The 19927-nt window shown below is 46.4% G+C and overlaps 1 protein-coding gene across 3 annotated transcripts in view; it reads right to left on the minus strand.

Annotated features, from left to right (window-relative positions):
- Nucleotides 1-844: 844 nt before the first annotated feature.
- Nucleotides 845-19927, minus strand: part of MID1 (midline 1) — a 151984-nt gene continuing 132901 nt past the window's right edge. For all 3 annotated transcript variants that reach the window (XM_030305833.2, XM_030305837.1, XM_030305834.1), the window contains exons 8-10: nt 14488-14649; nt 10208-10415; nt 845-4860 (exon numbers count right to left, since the gene is read on the minus strand). In XM_030305833.2, the coding sequence (XP_030161693.1) occupies nt 4512-4860; nt 10208-10415; nt 14488-14649 (719 nt within the window). In that variant the 3' untranslated portion in view covers nt 845-4511. The remainder of the gene's footprint in view (nt 4861-10207; nt 10416-14487; nt 14650-19927) is intronic.

Genomic DNA, 19927 nt, shown 5'->3' on the forward strand with positions numbered 1-19927 from the left:
AAAAAAAAAAAAAAAAGGCAAAAGAAAAGGTGCCGCGCCCCAGGTGTCTAGCACTTTCGAATCACTCGAAACAAAAGGACAGCGTGCTGGGCCACACTCTAGACCTTCTCAGCCCCAGTGTTTCAGAAGGGGATCCAGGAGTCAGCATTTCTAAAAAAGAAAAGGCAAGTTTCGTGCTCGGCCGGGTTAAGAACCAATCACCGCATTACATCATACGGCCTCTGAAGCGCTTCACCTCGAAAAACACACTTCAGGTCGTAAGCGCATTTTTCACACGGGAGAGGGGACTGGGTAAAGCCTTCCGGGGCTTTGCTTCACAAACTGTGGCCAGCGTCAGAATCGCCGGGAAGGCCTGTTGGAACTTGCTGCTCCCACTCCCGGAGATGCTGCCGAGGAGGTCAGGGCGTAGGGCCGGAGAACGGGCATCTCTAAGCAGCTCGCAGGTGGCACTGAGGCCGGGGACCCACGACCGCTCGGCAGAGCCCGGGCTTCCATCGAAAGGGCTTGCACCTCTAACGGGACAAGCTCAAGTCCCGGGGCCAGGGGATGGGGTTGGGGATAGACTTAAGACTCGACATCAAGCCTCCTTGCGCTGGATCTCCACTCCTGTATGGATCTTATTGCGGTTTTGAAATTTCCTGGGGATTATTTTGAGGCTTGTAAAGGAACTGCATTTTGCACGGAGAGAAGCGGGATGCTGGATGGGAGAGTTTCGGGCAGGAAAAGGAGACACCGTATGTTGCAAAGGAGTTCAAAAAACCAGCAGAAGCTGAGTGTTTGGGGAAACCACGAATGCGAACACACAAAATGATGACAAGGCAACAGAGACGGGCGAGACAGAGGGCCTCGGAACCACAAAAATGATTTTATTTTGAACCAGAAAGCAACAGCAATGGAGAGAACAGTCCGGGCCGAGGGCGTGGCACTGCGACTCGAGTACCAGGGACCGGATTCGTTCAGGTGAAGGAGCAGGCCTGCACAGAGTCCACTCTGCCTTTCCAAGCTAAGCAGATCGCATCCAGATCTCGGTGACACCAGTCACCGGATTCCCGTTTGCGCAGGCCTGGACCGCCTTTCAGATTCCAGATTTTTATAACGGTTTCGTAAATAGTGTTTAAACTGAAGGAGCCACGGCAGTGAAGCTTTTGCAGTGAAGCGTCCCCTTTTCTTTTCGAGAGATCAGGCATTGAATGTTTTGCCCGGATCGTTCTTGGCTGTGGGGGGCTGCGCTGTGCACTGTGGGAAGCTGAGCGACATCCCTGGTCTCTACCCTCCAGATGCAGCAGCGCCCTCTCCCAAGCTGGGGTAGCCAAAACTGACTCCAGACATTGCCAAATCGCCCCGTTGCTGAGAAGCACTATTTCAAAAACATCCTCCCGCTTCCTGCTTAACATTTCACACAGGTAGACCAGATCATCAACTTCCCAACACCAAAAGCACACGTAGGCGAGCGTACGTGCGTGTGTCTCTTCAGGCACCGCATACGTGCCTGGAGCCGAAGCCGAATCCCACGCTCGCTGGACGGTGCCGGTTCAGTTCCTTGGCAAGTTCAGGGTCAACATCTCAGTACCGTGACGAACCGCCCGTTCGTCATCAGGCCGTTCCCTCTTCTCCAGCTGAAATCATCGTCAATATTTGCAGTCAGTTTTTGAAGTCATTTTTTGTTTTTTTTCAAGCTGGAAAGAAAATCTCCACCCACGCCCGCTCTCCTCTTAATCCGTCTAGATTCCTCCTTGAATGACACGGCCAGCCACGTTTGACACCGGACGCAGGTTTCTTCATTTGTATCCACCAGGAAGAGAGGTACCATGTTCCTGAGTTCCGTTATGAGGACCGGCTACATAACGTTCGAGGCCCAGCGCAAAATGCAAATGCAGGCCCCTTAGTCACAAATTATTAAGGATTTCAAGATGGTGACAGCACCTATTCACACACCCACGACGTCAGACCCGGCGGCCTTGGTCAGCGCCGCATCAATTTGGTTGTATTAATTTATGGATCTCGAAAACAAAATACGGTGACCCCAGTCCACTTAAAGAATTGTACTGCAGCAAATGTTTATAGCATATATTTTTTTAGACTCTCAAAAAAAAAAAATCCACATGGAAATCTTTTCTACATCATTACAGCAACGAAAGGAAACGCTGTGGCCTTTCACCATATACATATTTTCCTGTAAATAGGACAACAGGGAAATAGTAACTGCTACTATCCACAAGGTTTTTAAGTTAGCAAAGAGTGAGACTTCCACAACCAAATTATAACATAATCCCTCTCGTCCTTATAAAAATAGCCAAAACATAAACTAAATGGCTTGCGGTGAAAATTTGAGTAGTAACTTCTTTATGTTGAAAAACATTATATTCACGGAAATATCGTCCTTGTAAATGCTTTACATTAACATCATAAGGCAAACCGTAGCATCTACTGGCACCTGGCGACCATGATTTGAAAAACTCAGAAGCTGAGTTTTAGACCCTTTTATTTAAAACCTGTTGGTGTACAAAGTGCATTAAAATATCCATTATCCAGCTACCAAAACAGTATGTAAAAATTACAACCCTTTCAGTTTGTCCAGGAAGGCAAATACACATTGTTTTATGTCGTAAAAAAAACCCAAAAACATCGTTTCCAGAGAATGATTAATTTTTTTCCATTGAGGTGTCCATCTGCTAGATGTGAAATTGTCCTAAGTAGCTATCAAAATATTCATCTGGGTATAAATAATATAGTAAATATATAAACTCTATCTGTTACGAAAAAGGAGAGTGTCTGCCAGTGAAGGGGACAGAAACACCCATGACGTGGCCCACGGGGTCCGGGCTCGCAGTCACATGACGTGATGCTGAAAACAGTGGGTCTGTGGACGGATTTCAGGGAGGCAATTGGTTGATTTGGTTAACAACGGAATTGCTAAGAAGCAATGCTTAAATTCATCAGTCTGTTCAGTCAAAATGGCCAACCCAGTAGTTCAGATCAATACATTAGCAAATGAAATCACTTACAGGTATCATGCCCTTCGTCAAGATAGAACCAAGGCCAGATTCCTGGTCCGGGTCCAAGGACTGCTTAAGAAAGCCTTACTTCATGGACCGTTCCATCTTACCGGATCAGCATGCCCAGAATCCCACCTGACAGCTTATTAGCTGGTTCTAGTAGCAGGTTCCAGCGCGGCAATAGTTTGATTTTTTTTTGCGTGTTTTTTGTTTTTTGTTTTTTTTGTTTTGTTTTGTTTTTTGTTTCACAACTCTATCGTAAACTATACTAGAACACAGAGGGTCCTCTACATCTTTCAAGATGTGTTTAATAGAAGTCTTTTTATAACTTTCGAGGCACGTGTACCAGTAAATAGTACTTTACGCAACGTCCCTTGTCATTACCAACTCATAAATATTAAGTGTTTTTCGGGTGAGTTATATTTGGACGTGGTAGAGACAGTCAGGGCCATGTGTTGATGTCCTGGAGAGCAAAGTCAATCCAAAGTGGTGCTGCCATTTGTAACAGAAAATGTTTATTCCCTCAGCCCCAGCAAGCGAAGAAAAATGATTCGGGGGAGAGGGAGATAGGACAGCTATTAAATGTAGTAAAGCAATGTCACAGGCCTAAAGACACTACTAAAAGGAAGAACGAAATAGACTTATGTCATGAAACCGAACCCTACTTCTGATCAAAGACAAATCAGCCTCAGACGTTTTGAAAAATCAGTAGGATTCGAAGAGACTATTCTCAATTGCAATCTCAATTCTTAATGTTCTCCCGGAATCCTGAATCCTGGGAAAGGTAAGGTCACACATGGCCAAAGGCTTCCCAACCTTTCTTTCCAACATTACCCCACCAGCCATTGGAGGGTGATTAAAGACTGGGCCATGGTGGAGTCCAAGCTCCAGAGTCAATTCATTCAATTCTCTCTTTTGCTCTCCGTTCCGGTTGAGCCAGTAAGTTTTTGACATCACAGTTAAAACACTTCGAAATAAACCACAGTAAGAAAGCCCGTTTACTGCCCTACTAGGCTCAAAGCTATGTTTTATTTTTAAGATACTTGCATATTCTATTATGCACTGTCAGGGCGACAGGACCTACAAGGGGATCGGTATGAGATACGAGGATGTGAGAAGGTAGATAAGCACACAAAACTACAAGAGTTTTTCCTCCAGCCCACAGAGCGTGACGAGACGAAGGCTGTTGCGAAGAGCCCGTACGCTTCTGGGCCTCTTAATGTGCAAAACCAAATACTTTCTAAGAGTTGGAATTCCGGTTATGTTTCTTTTATAAATAATCTATAATTTTTCCTGTAGATACAAAAAGAACTGAAGAAATTATTAAAGCGTGTACTTAATACAAAAGACAGCAAAGGGGGAGAATCGCCTATTTTGAGTCCTATCCTAGCTGATTTCTGGACACTTTTTGGCGAGATTTAATCACACTCTGGAAGCCTGTGCTTTCTCGGTCCCTGAAATGGTGGCCACGGCCCTTTTTAATCCCCCAGAAATCAGCTCCACATGGCCCAGTGCTCACGGCAGCTGCTCTGTGCAGTCCAGATGGTCTGGGATCGGAAGGCCAGTTATAATGGTCAAACACTTGTTCCACAGCGTGAAGGTGGGGCACACAGGCTGCGAGAATGTGATGTCGAAGGTGTAGAGGTGGATGGAGTTCAAAGCATCGTAGAAAGCGATGGAACCATTATCATAGTCCAGCAGGATGCCGACGCGCCGGAGATGGGGGGCTGGCTCGATGGGGGTTTCCTTGCTGTTGTGTCTCACCACCCAGTTATTGTGACAGCGACACAGCGCCCAGGAAGCAGAGTTCTTGCCGATCCACTCGTGCTTTGGGGCCGATTTGTAAGCAAGGCCGATGGCATACCTGCACAAACAAAATGGTGACAGCGAGAACGGTGAGGCGTGGGGCACAGGTGCGCTAGATCCCTTCTACGGTTTTCTGGGGTCACGAGAACCAGATTCATTCTTCAGTGAAAGCTTGGCAAGGACCCTGACACGGGTGTTCCTCATCTCCTTCCCTCCCACACATACAGTGGGTGGAAATGGGCTGCTATATTTACTCATATTCCTGTTTTTAGTTCCGACATTACATGAGAATTTGAACTTTGTGTTTTGCTGCCTTTCTTTCTTTCCTTCCTTCCCTTCCCTTTCCTTCCTTCCTTCCTTCCCTTTTTTCCTTCTTTCTTCCCACTCAAGACCCACACAGTGAATTCTCTAGACCAGCGCTGTCCAATAGAACTTCCTGCAATGAGCGAAAGGTTCTGCTCTGTTCCGTATGGTAGCCACGAGCCACATGTGGCTATTGGGCACTTGAACTGTGGCTGCTGAGACTGAGGAACCAAACTTTAAATTTAGTTTTAATGAAGTTAAATTATGCAAATAACTGTATGTGGCTCAGGGCTACCATACTGGACGGCACAACCCTAGATTTCTCCTTTTGACCTACTTTGAATTTTTCAACCGGCACCGTGTCTGTCATTTTCCATGACTTCAAGCACACTTTGCAAAAGGCAAGTGTGGAGAATGATTTTCATTTGTAGGGAAAGTTCCTCGTCCTCTCCTAGCCATTTTCCTCACCTATAACACAGGGTCAATGACAGCATCTATCTCGGATGGTTATTTTGAGGAGTAAAGGAAAGAACACATGTAAAATCCTGGGCACGAGGCCTGGCAAGGAATCTTCAGTAACTGCTGTTTTATTCTTTTTGCCCAATAACACATTACTAATAAGCATCAAAATCAGTACTTGAACCTCAGATGACTCAAAAGGCCCCAAACTTAAACAACACTCTCCCATACCTTCCCTCACCAGAAATTATGTGATTCATCATTGCCAAGAGCCCTTCTAATTAATTTCCTACTACATTTAAAAAAATTCTGAATGTCTTTGAGAGACAGATATCCTGGTTATTCTAAACGTACTCGTGGGGCGCCTGGGTGACTCAGTTGGCTAAGCATCCGACTCTTGATTTCAACTTGGGTCATGATCTCACGGTTTGTGAGTTTGAGCCCCGAGTCGGGCTCTTGGCTGACAGTGTGGAACCTGCTTGGGATTCTCTCTCCCCTCTCCCTTCCCCCTCTTGCGTGCTCACTCTCTCTCAAAATAAAGCTTACAAATAAATAAATGTACTCTCAACCGCTCAAAAAAAGTTGAGAATTCTTTCTACAATGTTCTAAGCTCCCTAATCTCTTTTTACCCTGCTGAGGTATGCCTCCATTAACATTTGCAATATTTCAGACATTAAGATAAGCAAAACTCATCATTCTTAAGAAAGAATAAATGATTCAGAGCCCAACTTTTCATATGTTGTAGCAGAAGCCAGTCTAAGTGGATATTGACATATGGTACCTTACCCAGTGCAGACAGAAAAAAACTTCATTGGTCTTTGATAAAACGACATTCTTTTAAAAATCACATGTTGGATTTCAAATACAATCACTTTAAGAGTGGTGTGTTAAAAAGAAATGAGTGTTGGGGCGCCTGGGTGGCGCAGTCGGTTGAGCGTCCGACTTCAGCCAGGTCACGATCTTGCGGTCCGGGAGTTCGAGCCCCGCGTCAGGCTCTGGGCTGATGGCTCGGAGCCTGGAGCCTGCTTCTGATTCTGTGTCTCCCTCTCTCTCTGACCCCTCCCCGTTCATGCTCTGTCTCTCTCTGTCCCAAAAATAAATAAACATTGAAAAAAAAAAAAATTAAAAAAAAAAAAAAAAAGAAATGAGTGTAACATGCTATCACTGAATTAAAAAAGAGGATGGAATTGAAAATCAGTAAAGGCCAGTGTACCAGCCTGTCAGCCATCACCTTGGCCTCCTCTCTTCCTTCTTGCCAATCCTGTTCTGCATCTCAGGGTGAATCCGGGCACTGTATCTCCCAGAATCCCTTTTCAAGTGGGAGTCTGGGTCGCGTCCTGCCACCGTGATGGCTTTGCAGAAGATCTGGAAGTTCTAAGAGGTGGGGAAATGCCCTTTTCCAGACAACAGACAGCAGAGGTGAGGTTTGCGGGGGCTTCTGGCAAACTCCAGAACTTACCAGGGGGGTTCTGGTAAGCCGCTGGCTCCCCTCCTCCGTGGGGCTCCTCGACGGACTTTTGTTTTTCTGCTGAACCCTACCTACCTGAGGCACGCTGGAAAGGTTTTTGTTTTGTTTTTGAGTATTTTCCCCAGAGACCTTCTCTATGCCCCAGCAGACGCCGTTTCCGTTTTTCAGATAACCCGGAACCTGCGTTTGCATCACAAAATAGCCATGTCTGTATTGCTTCCTTCTTGTCGCCGGTCACCACCTTCATGTTTTATTAAAGAACTCTGCCGTTTATTTCCCAGCTGAGCCTTAACTGAACCCGCCGTGAAGTAGCCGCGGCAGGTATGATGGACTTCATTTAGCAAATGGGAAAACACGGAGGTTAAAATTAGGAGCAGAATTCAGAATCTCGCCCCTTCCCCCTCGACTTCTGGCCCAGTAATCCATGTACGAACCCATGTTTAGTTAAGACCATTTCATAAAACACCAAGTGCACATTAACAGCATTAGGGAGTGAGAAAATAACTCTGTGTATAGTCCATTAAGCAAAGGAAAATATCATTATATGATCATTAATCTGTAAAACTATGTACGTATTTCCATCGAGCTTGAAAGGTGCAGGCAGAAGGTAATGTTCCATTAAGTTACGCAGTGAGACTTGGAGAATTCAGAAAGTATAAAAATTACGTTTCTCAGAGCGATGTTAACATGCCTCATTGCAGGGATCATAACATACATGTTAATTGAAAGTCAGGACTGTATTTCACGAGAAAATATATGTGTCGTTAGCTGGTGCAAATCAAGGCGTCACAAGCATTTGATCATACGGGTCACCCCTTCCTCTCTAACACCTCCCAGGAAATGTTAAACTACTTTCTACATGAGAATTTTTTCTGAAATTGACACAATCCAGTTTGTAACGATCCAAAGTGCGGCAATTAATTTTAGAATTTCCCCCCCCTCATGAGTTGGTTTTGACATCTGGAGGGTGTTTTCAAGGTAATACCGATCTGTGTTTATATAACTGAAGAGGTCTGGTGGAATTTCCCGCACCATTCGTCAATGGGAATGAGATCATAATGATCGGGTATCATTTATCATAAATAATTATTAATGGGGTTGTAATTATTTAGACACTGGATTCTGTCCCAGGTTAATACAGCACGTTAATTAACTAGAAATGTTTGCTCCTTTGCACCTGCAAAAATTCATCGTATTTTCCTTTGGGCTTTTATCTTGCCCCACTGCAGCTATAAATGCCAATCTGGCCCAGAGCCGAATAGGGAGGTTGCGGGGGAAGGATTTGTCCTCTATCCTCCGGCAGGATGTTGGAACAGGAAAATGTTCTGGGCAAAGAGAATCGTGGGGATCACAACGGAAGAAAACCTATTTGCTTGGCCAATATAGGTACCATTTTGGGGAGAAAGGAGACACCCAAGCTTATGATTTCACTTTTTAGATTTCTGTCGACTTGTACCAACACTGCAAGGGACTTCGGACACAATGTGTCTTAGCATCCTTATCTCAAAAATAGCACCGTTACAATACTCATCATTGCAGGTTATGCCCATTTGAGGTGTGTCTTTTTAAGCAAGGGTGAAGCTCTCACTCGTCAAGCATACCACTGTAAGCCCTAGCGTGATTATAATGTTTCAAAAACACAAGCACGGTGGTTAAGAGCAGAAAGAGATCAGCAACCTACAACCCATGGGCCAAATCTGGCTCTCTGCTTGTTTTTAGAAATGAAGTTTTATTTGTGCCCTGCCACACCCATTCGTGGACATATGGTCCGTGGCTGTTTTCCCGCTACAACAGGAGAGTTGAGTTGTTGGGATAAAAATCATCTGGCCTGCCAAACCAGCAACACTGGCTCTTTAGCCCTTTACAGAAAAGCTCGTGAACCCTTGGCTAAGCGCTTGTACCCCGCAGACTTCCTAACCCTACCACCTCTGAGCTTTGTGACCTTGAGCCAATGGGCACGTGCCTCAGCCAGCTCATCGGTAAAGTAGGAATAGCAGCACCTGCCTTTGTGGGGCTGTTAGGATGAACGGATGAGTTAACATCCGTAGAATGCTCAGACCAGCGCCTGGCACATATGCCAAATAAAAATAAAACAGCTGCCTTTTTGGGCAGTAGCGAACAGGTGTTTGTGAGACGGCCAGCCAGAGTAAGGGGTGGGGGGCAGTCTGTGGCTGTGGAACAGACAAGGTCAGCTTTGTGAGACGAACCAGGCAAGGTTAACCAATTCCAGCGTGGACACCGCACCCTGACTGGATCTAACGGACCTTTCGAAGGGATTTCCAGCCTGTGATCACTGCTTCACCCTCTCGGCTCCTGGCTATTTACAGTAATCGGCCCAGTCCAGAATCACCAAACATACAGGGCAACGGCAATTAGTTTTCTTTAAAGGTCAAAGAGTAGTGTTTTAGAGCAGGAATCAGCTAACGTTTCCGGAAAAGGGCCTCCGAGTTCGTATTTTCGGCTTTGTGGACCACAGGGTTCCATCTCAACTGCTCGACTCTGCTGTGTGGCTCAAAGGCAGCCACAGACAATGTGGAAAAGAATGGGCACGGATGTGTTCCCATTACACTTTATTTACAAAAACAGGCACGGGGCCCCCGGGCTCTAGTCGGCTGACTCGCATGGGACGGGACTCGATCACCTTAGCTGCAATTCTCGGAGTAAATTAAAAAAAAAATGTTCTTCCTGGCTGAATGGTAGATCAGATGACTGCTTTGCGGATACTCACCCCCTCCTCTCACCTCCATGGGAGGAATATACTTCCCTAGACCACTGGCTTTGGGCTTTGGCCAATCAGAGGTCAGCAGACGGTGACGGAAGCAGAGGCTCCTTGAGAAAGACATGGCCCGGGTGCCCCTCGCGTCCAAAGAGGATGAATAGACACAAAGAATGGACCTAGATCCAACCTGCAGCTTAAAGCAAAGCCCGGCTGAGATTGGTCTTGACAGCTAACCCATGGATGTGGGTGGTTGGTGAGCGATAACAAACGATCATTTTGAAGCCACTGAGTTTCGGGGCGCTGGTTATGCAGCATTACCATAGCAACAACGGACTAAAAAGGCTTTTCTGCCTATTATTCTTCAAGATGGGCTCTGGTATGGATGAATGCTCCGACACAGCACAGCCTAAGACGTGCCTTTTGTATAACGGGGGGACGATAGATAGAATTGCCTACCATGTGCTTCCACTTATGACCACCTCCCAGTAATGCCGACCGCTATCAATGAACACGTTTCCGGCGACACCATAGCTCCCTTGGCTGGTGAAGCGTTCAGGCGTGTGACTCTTTTTGGATGATGACTCATCACGTTCTACTGTCAAGTTATCGTGGGACACCTTCAGCTTCCGATGTGCAGATTTGGGGTCCAGTTTAAATGGTTGGCCTGGGAACGAGTTTGCGAAACACAAAGAGGAAGAAGAAAAGGACTGTTTATTTTGACACGGCCAAGAATGTCTTCTCAGAATCAGATTTATTTTTTTTAAACGTTTATTTATTTTTGAGACAGCGAGAGACAGAGCATGAACGGGGGAGGGTCAGAGAGAGAGAGAGAGAGGGAGACACAGAATCTGAAACAGGCTCCAGGCTCTGAGCCATCAGCACAGAGCCCGATGCGGGGCTCGAACTCACGGACCGCGAGATCGTGACCTGAGCCTAAGTCAGACGCTCAACCGACTGAGCCACCCAGGCACCCCTTTCAGAATCAGATTTAAAAAGCACAGTAATATAGTGGAGATGAACACGTCCCTGCCTTCGTGGACTCCCTGTCCGTCAGTTCCGAGACACGGATCCAGAGCTGTTACACCTAAGGACTCAACAGTACCATGGGCAGGGCTCAACCACAGCTATCTTCAGGGGTCCCAGATGGACCCAAGCAGCACAGGTACATACTGGCCAAACAGTGTCCCAAAAGGAAGGAGAAAGTGAAGACTTCATTTTCAACCGTTCCCATACTCAGTCCAGCTTAAAATGTGGCTCATGCTCAGCAGACTTCAGACAAGAAACCAAAGAAATCAAGATTGCAGATTTTGGCAGATCGAATATTCTATAGGCTTTACGTTATTCTGAAATTGTTGAAAATGAACCATTGTTCCCGTGAGCTCAGAGTGGCTACAGAGATGTGTATTTCGGGGGCGCCTGGGTGGCTCAGTTGGGTAAGCATCCGACTTCGGCTCAGGTCATGATCTCAGTTTGTGAGATCGAGCCCCGCGTCGGGCTCTGGAGCCTGCTTCAGATTCTGTGTCTCCTCCCTCTGTCTCTCCCCTGCTTGTGCTCTCTCTCTCAAAAGTAAATAAATAAACTTTAACAAGAAAAAAATGTGTATTTTTCAGCCCACAACAAGGTCAGGGAAAAAAATGTGATCATAACACCTGGGTTTTCTACTCCTGAGTTGTGTGTGTGTGTGTGTATACATAATCAAATAAATATGAAATAAAAAATATATATTAAATAAGGCCCTCCCTACCTCTCTATTTCATTATTCACATTTGTGTTTTGGAGACTGAACCATTAGAAAATCTTGGCAGTCCCACCTGAACATCTTGTCATAGCCGTTGTTACTCCTTTGGATTTAACACTGCTTTGGAGGACCGCCTGCCATCCAACACTACATAGGGTACAAGCTTCTAAAGGTGGGAAACGAGTTACGAGAGGACGCAAAAATACCATGATGCCCAAACTCCACAGCCACTGGTGCGGTTGGTAGGCCCGCTGGGAGACAGCCAGTGGAAAAGTCTGGGAAGTTGGCTGTGGCGATACATGATGCCGCTGAGAAACTGACACCGAGAGCCTGGGGGAAGGCGTGTTACGTCACGTGCGGGGAGGCCAGAGGATTTCCAGTCGCCACTCGGATACAAACACGACGCCGACACCCCTAAAATCCTTTTAGATCAGGGCCAGCACATCTTTCTGGTAAGAGGCCGGATAGGTATTTTTAGCTCGGCTGGCCATGTGGTCTCTCCTGTGGCCGCTTAACAATGCTATTGCGGCACGAAAGCAGCCAGAGACAAGAGGTAAAAGGACGGGCGTGGGTCGTGTGCCAATAAAACTTTATTTATAAAAACAGACAGCCAAATTTGGCTGTAGTCTGGGCTATAGTCTGCTGACCCGATTTAGATTTCCGTCCACATCACAGAAAAGGTTAAAGGGAGAGCTGAGAAGATCTTCAAGTGTTGATCAGGGCACGGACATTCTCAGAGGCTGTGACACCTATTGGATTACCTGTGTCATTTACATTTCGGCTCGTCCTGTGAAATAAATATGCCCTCAGGAGTGATGACATCAGCAACTATTAGGGATAAAGTATGAACTAAGGCAAGAAGAGCAAGAAGATCGTTTTGCTTCAAATATTTCAACTTTTAAAGGTGGAAGACGGAATGTATGCAAAAATTCTCGCTAATGTCAAAAAGGCCGCCATCACAGAAAATGAGGGCCGTGTTCTGGTTGCCCTTCTTCCAGTGAGAAATATCAGGATGTTATAGCCACCAGAGAGACTGGCCTCACGGGGCGCCTGGGTGGCTCAGTGGGTTAAGCGTCCGACTTCAGCTCAGGTCACGATCCCGCGGTTCACAAGCTCGAGCCCCGCATCGGGCTCTGTGCCGACAGCTCGGAACCTGGAGCCTGCTTCAGATTCTGTGTCTCCCTCTGTCTCTGCCCCTCCCCCTCCCTCTAAAAAATAAATAAACATTAAAAAAAAAAAAAGAAAGATTGGCTTCATAATGGTGAGACGTGTCCTGTCTCGTCTCAGCTCACACCCTCACCTACACATGCACGGAGCGGGATCACGCCAGCTGAGGTCAGGCCCAACCCCTGCCCCCTCAGTGAGCAAATTCCACCTGTGCCTCAGCTGTGTTTCTCACACAAACCCTCGCCTGCTCTGTCCAAGTCAGAGGCTTCTGCTTTCATGAGGACACATCAGTGCAAGGAACAAGTTAATCACTTACTTTACTAAAGAATTCAATTCACTCTAATATTTGCACACATAGGAGTTTGGCAAAGCACAGCCCGCAGGCCAAATCCAGCACACTGCCTGTGTCTGTCAATAAAGTTTTATTGAAACATAGCCATGCCCATTCATTTATGTGTAATCTGTGGCTGCTTTTGCACTACGACGGCAGAGCTGGATATGAGCGGATGGTGACGGAGACCATCTGACCTGCGCAGCCCCAGATATTTACTATTTGGCACATTGTAGAAAAAGTCTGCCAACTCCTCGCGTATAACTTGATAACATCTGTTCAATGACTGCATGTCTAGAAATAGAAGATGACATTATCTATAGTCTACATGAAATGAATCCATTATCTTTAACATTTAATATTTAAATCTGATGGAGCACAAGCAGGATGTCTCCAAGATACAGAATTAACCTCGGTGTATGTATTTACTCATTTTTTCCCCCTAATTAATCTCTAAAAACATCTCCTCCTTTACCAGCAGAAACACTGAGAGGAGAAAGGAGCCCAGTGTTTAAGAGCATGTGTCTTAAACACCTATGTGTGGAGGAAAATAGACGTATTTGACCACTGAAATCAAGGCCTTGGGTTAAGTGAGGGTTCCTCTTGAAAAGCAGTTAACTATTCCGTTGACCAGCTGAGAACCTTATAACACGGTGCCGTACCGACACGCTCCAATTTGCTTTCTCTCGGGAGGTCCCGGGCAAAGAAACTCCATGTTACGGAACATATTTCTAGATCAAAAATAGTCAAGAGAGAAGAGAGGATAAAACAAAACACATGTGGGCAGAGACAGAGAGGGAGACGACGGTGTTACCAGACACATGTATCGGCCAGATTTCTCTTTGTTGTGTCCTGTGTGGTGTGGGATGTTTCGCATCAGCCCCGGCCTCTAACGACTAGATACCAGTGGCATCCGCCTCAGTTGTAACAACCCAAAATGTCTCCGGACATTGTTCAATATCCCTGGGGTGGGCAGAATCGCTTCTAAGAATCACAGACCTAGCTAGACAGATATCTGGAGTAAAATAAAGAATTCCTAAAGAAAGAGCTGTTCCTGTGCTCTTCTGCTATGGAAAGCAATACTACAGGGGCGCCTGGGAGGCTCAGTCGGTTGAGCGTCCGGCTTCGGCTCAGGTCATGAGCTCACAGTTCGTGGGTTCGAGCCCCGCGTCGGGCTCTGTGCGGACAGCTCAGAGCCTGGAGCCCGCTTCGGATTCCGTGTCTCCCCCTCTCTCCGCCCGACCCCCACTTGCGCTCTGTCTCTGTCTCTGTCAAACACAAATAAACATTAAAACGAAAGTTTTTTTAAAAAAAAAAATGAGTAGTCTGAAGAGCAGAGAGGTGGATGGACTCACAGCCCTTAAGGGTCGAGTCAGTTTTGGAACCCGTTAGCTCTTGACTTGCTTCTTGAGGCCGTCGGCGATGCCCGAGGCAGAGAAAAGGAACAGAAAGGGGGGACCGAGGCAGCTGAGAGGAGAGCAGGAGGGAGGCGACACTTACTGTTTGTCTTCAACTTCCCAGGCTCGCTGCTGCGGCTGCCCGCCTGGTTGATGGCCTTGACGATGAAGATGTACTTGGTGCCGCTCTGCAGACCGTGAACGGTGTAGTGGTTCTGCTTGATGTTGGGCACGATCATCCAGCTGTCGGCAGAGTTACACAGACCTGCAAAACCAAGCAGAACACGGTGCGGTGCTTTGGCGCAAGCGTGGGGCGACGTCTGCGCGACTCCGAGTCTGTGTAATCGGGGGTTACGTGAACCACAAGTGGGGTGCTTGGCCACTTCTGAGAGAGACCCCTAGTATGTTCCAGTGCTCAGTCTCCTGCCTACGGTAGGTGATCAACCTCTATTTGTTATTATATATTCCTATTATGTGCTCTAAATGGAAAAACCAATTACAACTATTATCTTGCGGGGCGCCTGGGTGGCTCAGGCGGTTGAGCGTCTGACTCTCGGTTTCGGCTCAGGTCATGATCTCACGGCTTCGTGGGTTCGAGCCCCTCATTGGGCTCTGTGCTGGTGGCATGGAGCCTGCTTGGAATTCTGTCTCTCTCTCTCTCTCTCTCTCTCTCTCTCTCTCTTGCTCGCTCACTCTGCCCTTTCCCCACTCATGCTGTGTCTGTCTCTCTCAAAATAAATAGACCTTAAAAAAGTATTAAAAATTATTATAACATAGGGGCGCCTGGGTGGCTCAGTCGGTTAAGCGTCCGACTTCAGCTCAGGTCACGATCTCGCGGTCCGTGGGTTCGAGCCCCGCGTCGGGCTCTGGGCTGACGGCTCAATTAAAAAAAATAAAAATAAAAAAAATTATTATAACACAAATTCCGTTCAGCGTAAAGAGCAGCAAAGGCACTTCTGTCTGGTGTCTTGTGAACGTGTGTGTGTGCGACGTGTTGTTAGGGGCCGTGGTGATGTAAAGAAAGCGGCGGGTTCCCGCTGGGTCCGCTCTCTGCACCCTCACCCCACACTCTCGTTACGGTAACCCTTAAAATTTGCACCTCGTCAATCGTGAGACTCAGGAAAGTGAGAAGAGACCTGAATCACGGATGAGAAGCTGACCGTGCTAATGTACACGTAGTAAATGGCATTTTTGCCTCTAATTCCTCACCCTGCCCCGGATGCAGGCCTAAGTGACTTCGCAGTGGCTCGCTCCCCAGATGGGATATATCGCCCTACGACACGACCTTCGATTTGGCCGTGTGATTGGCTGCAAGGGCAGGCATTACAGGGCCTTGAGACTTTGTGTTGAGCCCTTGTGCCTCTGCCTTTGCCACGGGGAGAACATTCCCCAGATAGCCTGCTCATCGCAGCAGGAGGAGAGATCTAGGTCACAGCTCTCCAGGCAGCCGGTGCCGGAGGGAGGCCAGCAGGGCCTGGCCCAGCTGCTGACAGGGGAGCTAGGAAAATGATCACCGGGGCTGTTTGCGTTGCAGACTTGGTGTGGCCGTGATTAACCAAGTCAGGAGCCTACGAGGGTTCCCTACGAGAACCCCGAAGCAGGCAGCTGAGGGCCCAGTGCGGCTCTTAGAAGAGCAGGAACGCGGAGTTTTGACCAGCTGCATTCCCTGGCATGGCTGGTTTCAGAGTAGAGTTCCGTCCGGCTGCATTCTGCAGGATGTGGGTTGGGGGGGCAGGCTGAAGATTTATGATGCTTGGAAGAACATGGAGGGAAGAGGAAGCCCGTTTTGTTTTGCAGCTGACTGATGCTGAAAACATCTCTTTGGTATTGGGCCCAACTCTCCTCTCTCCACCCATCAATCTCCATCCACTCTAAGAGAACATTTTCCCAGCCCCCCCCCCCCCCCCCCCCCCCCGCGACTGGCTGTCATGAAGTTTCCTGGCTCTGGTGAATTTCCTTCACCATTTCTTGGTAGAGGGCTGGGCCCCTCCACTTCCTGAGGGGCTCCCAACTCCCCCCACTCTTTCCCTTTCAGTGGATTTGCAAGTCAAAGGGTTCGTTCTTTTGATCTTGAGGCAACTTATACCTTACCATAATCCCGAGAAGCAGTCCCTTAATCTTTCTTTGGTCTCACCTCTTTGAGAATCTAATAAAACATTTCTAAAGAAAGAAAGTCACATGTGCATTTCCATACCAACCCACAAATATTTGCATAGCATTCCAAGGTATTCACAGCCCCGTGACATCTGTCTTTGAATCCTACTAAATGCTTTCTCCAACTCTGGAGCTCAAGTGTTCCTGGTAGTCTCACAGTTGGAAGGAACCCTGAAAGTATTTTGTCAAGTGTGAAAATTCACCTCATATGATTTGTACCTTAGGTGCATAGTATCTTTAGACACACTTCAGTGAGTCATAGATATATACATGACCCTGTGAGTTTTCTGTCACCTCTTTTCATCCCCACGTGCGAACATTTCGCCAGGAGGACTGCCAGACTCGATAAAGCCAGCGAAAAACAAGGGAACAACGGGAAACTCACAGAACGGGTTGAGTGGGTGTCGGAGACATGGCAACTAACAACCATCCACCCTACTCCTCCCCCCAATTTCCCCCTGACTCTTAGACCCAGGAAAACACGCATAAGTGGTTCAGCAACATGGGACTCTCCTTACTACGTATCTTTTTTGATACTTTCTCACCTTACTTTTTCCTTGAATGTAGCTGCAAGAAACTCAATGCTTCTGGATAGCGGCATGGCCAAATGAGAGATTTCGATCCAACCAAAGAAGGGCCATTTTGAACGCTGAGCTCTGGGCCCCAAGCCTGTCTAATTCACTTTAGACATTTAATAATAATCTTACAATAGCAAGCAACGAGCTTTTCTATTGCCTAGGATAATCTACTCATATGCCTAGACCTTTGTCAACAGCAGTCAAGCACGAACAAAAACAATAACAGCATTCGGGAGAATCAAATGAGAATCCTATCAATGTCACTGCGTTTACACTGGTCCCGTTTAATTGCCCACGTTACAGTAAAATGAGTATTGTGGTCAAAGAAAGCGAATGTAAAAATGTTTCAATAAACTTTACATCACTGTACAACCGAAAAGCTGGGCCTCATGTGGTGGGGGAACGCTTTCAACAACATGCTAAAGCAGACAGCAACTTGGCCTATAATCCTGAGTCTTAACCCAACAAAGATTTAATGTTTCAGAACGCTTTACCGAACAGGAAAGGGACCCCGACCATCCTGATTATTTTCAAGAGGTCACTAATTTTTCTCCTTGACTATCAAAAGAACAAAATGTTTACGGCGTAGTAAAATTTGACTGGATGGCTTTGCACTGGGACAATCTGCTTTCGTGAACACTCACTAGTCCTGTTTAGGCTTACCTCTGTGTTATTATTATTGCAGGGGCAATAACCGAGGAGTTGATTAAAAATGCCAAGAAAGCAACACCGACCATTTTCTTTTGGGGGCTGGAGTAAGGGGGCGGGTGCCTCAGAGTACAAAGCTATTGCGTGGCTAGTGTCGGTCTTGTGCCAGACCTCTCTGCCCCGATACCCCACCGTGTCGGGACTGTCGACCGGGTTTTCTTCACCTCTTTATGAGACACCCATGCAACCATCCCGACAGAAACTTCCCTCGTCTCCAAATTCGTTTTCAATCGTCTTCGAGGGTATTCCACCGTTCACCTTCTCTAATTCAGCTTGAAGTATTAAAACAACAATGGAACTTGGAAGATAATTAGTTCGTAATGAAACTTAATTGAGTTTTTCAATTTTATACATTTTGTTCTCATTCACAACGGGTCAGAAGCATTTCCCTACATAATGCCGCTCATTACAAGATCCTAATTACATTTGGGATTTCAGAGCCTTGTATAGCAACTGTCATCTTGCAGTAAAACATTATGTATAAAACATGATGCAACACGGACACCCTTCTGAGAGGCTGTGCACCGGCTGCTAACATCCTTTGTTTCTTTTCACAGATTGGACAGAAGCGCACATTCTTTTCCTCCTTCTCTATCTGTTTAATAACTTTCACGAATGTTTTCAAAATGACTAAAATTAATTAAATACAGATAACTGCTTTGCCATGAACACTTGGAGAAATGCATCTTATGACTTTGGCTAGTGATAAAAATAGGCTGCTGGGAAAAGGCCCCATTTAAGATTGCAAATGGTGCATTGGAAGAAGTTCTGGAAGAAAACATGAAAAACGTGGCAAAATTAAATACATATCTACTTATTAATAAGCAATTCATTAACATCTGCAGTCGCAAAGTCTGTTAATAAAAATGCGTGATAAAAAATTAATAGCGTCATTCATTTTGCATTTGAATATATGAATTTGATTAGGGAGAGCCTTTTTATAAGATTAAAAGCTGCACAGATCTTATCTAATTCTCCTTCACCAAAGTCAGTTGTGGGCAATTAACTAGGATTTATTCTGACAAGTGAAGGCACCGGTGACCTAGCCGCACAAGGAGCCAGGACCAGTTTGGGAGTATAATGCCTTCGAATTTTCCGTACAGTTTTATTATCAGATCTTGTCATTCAATGTGACATCTGCAAGGGATAGTCCTCCAAATGGTAGGACAGATGGACAAACAATATTCAGGGAAGGGCTTTCACGTGACGATTGTGCAAAATGCTATCGCGTAGACAATCCAAATGTCATGACAGACATTTACCATATGACCAAAAATACTAGCTTTTTATTGTTTTTAAAGGTTCTTTGGTTTTTGTTTTTCACATCTATTTGTTTTTGAGAGACAGAGAGAAACAGGGTGCCAGCAGGGAGGGGCAGAAAGAGACAGAGAGGGAGACACAGAATCTAAAGCAGGCTCCAGGCTCTGAGCTGTCAGCACAGAGCCCAACGCGGGGCTCGAACTCACAAACCGCGAGATCGTGACCTGAGCCGGAGTAGGTCACTTAACCCACTGAGCCACGCAGGCACCCCCAAAATATCAGCTTTTTTTTTTTTTTTTTTAAATGCAATGACGGGCGACTGTAGTCTATATTTTTGTACGAATAAGAACTTTGAATATTTATGTGCCAACACTGCGGCAAATGCGGGGCTAAGACCTACACTTTTGTTATCTCAACCATGTGAAGGTAAAACATTACCTCTTCTTACAGATGAGGAAACAGATTCAGAGGACGTTAGATGATTTGCCCCCAAATTATGGAGCTAGTGTGGCCCAAAGTTGGGATTCAAATCCAGGTCTCTCCCAGTCACTACAAGTATGTATAATAGTTAAGAAGAAAATAATTTGAAGATCTTTGCACCTCACTTGCCTTTTTTTTAAAAAAAATTTTTTTTTTCAACGTTTATTTATTTTTGGGACAGAGAGAGACAGAGCATGAACGGGGGAGGGTCAGAGAGAGAGGGAGACACAGCATCGGAAACAGGCTCCAGGCTCTGAGCCATCAGCCCAGAGCCCGACGCGGGGCTCGAACTCATGGACCGCGAGATCGTGACCTGGCTGAAGTCGGACGCTTAACCGACTGCGCCACCCAGGCGCCCCTCAC

The sequence above is a fragment of the Lynx canadensis genome, chromosome X (assembly GCF_007474595.2).
Source record: "Lynx canadensis isolate LIC74 chromosome X, mLynCan4.pri.v2, whole genome shotgun sequence".
In the NCBI taxonomy this organism is placed as follows: domain Eukaryota; kingdom Metazoa; phylum Chordata; class Mammalia; order Carnivora; family Felidae; genus Lynx; species Lynx canadensis.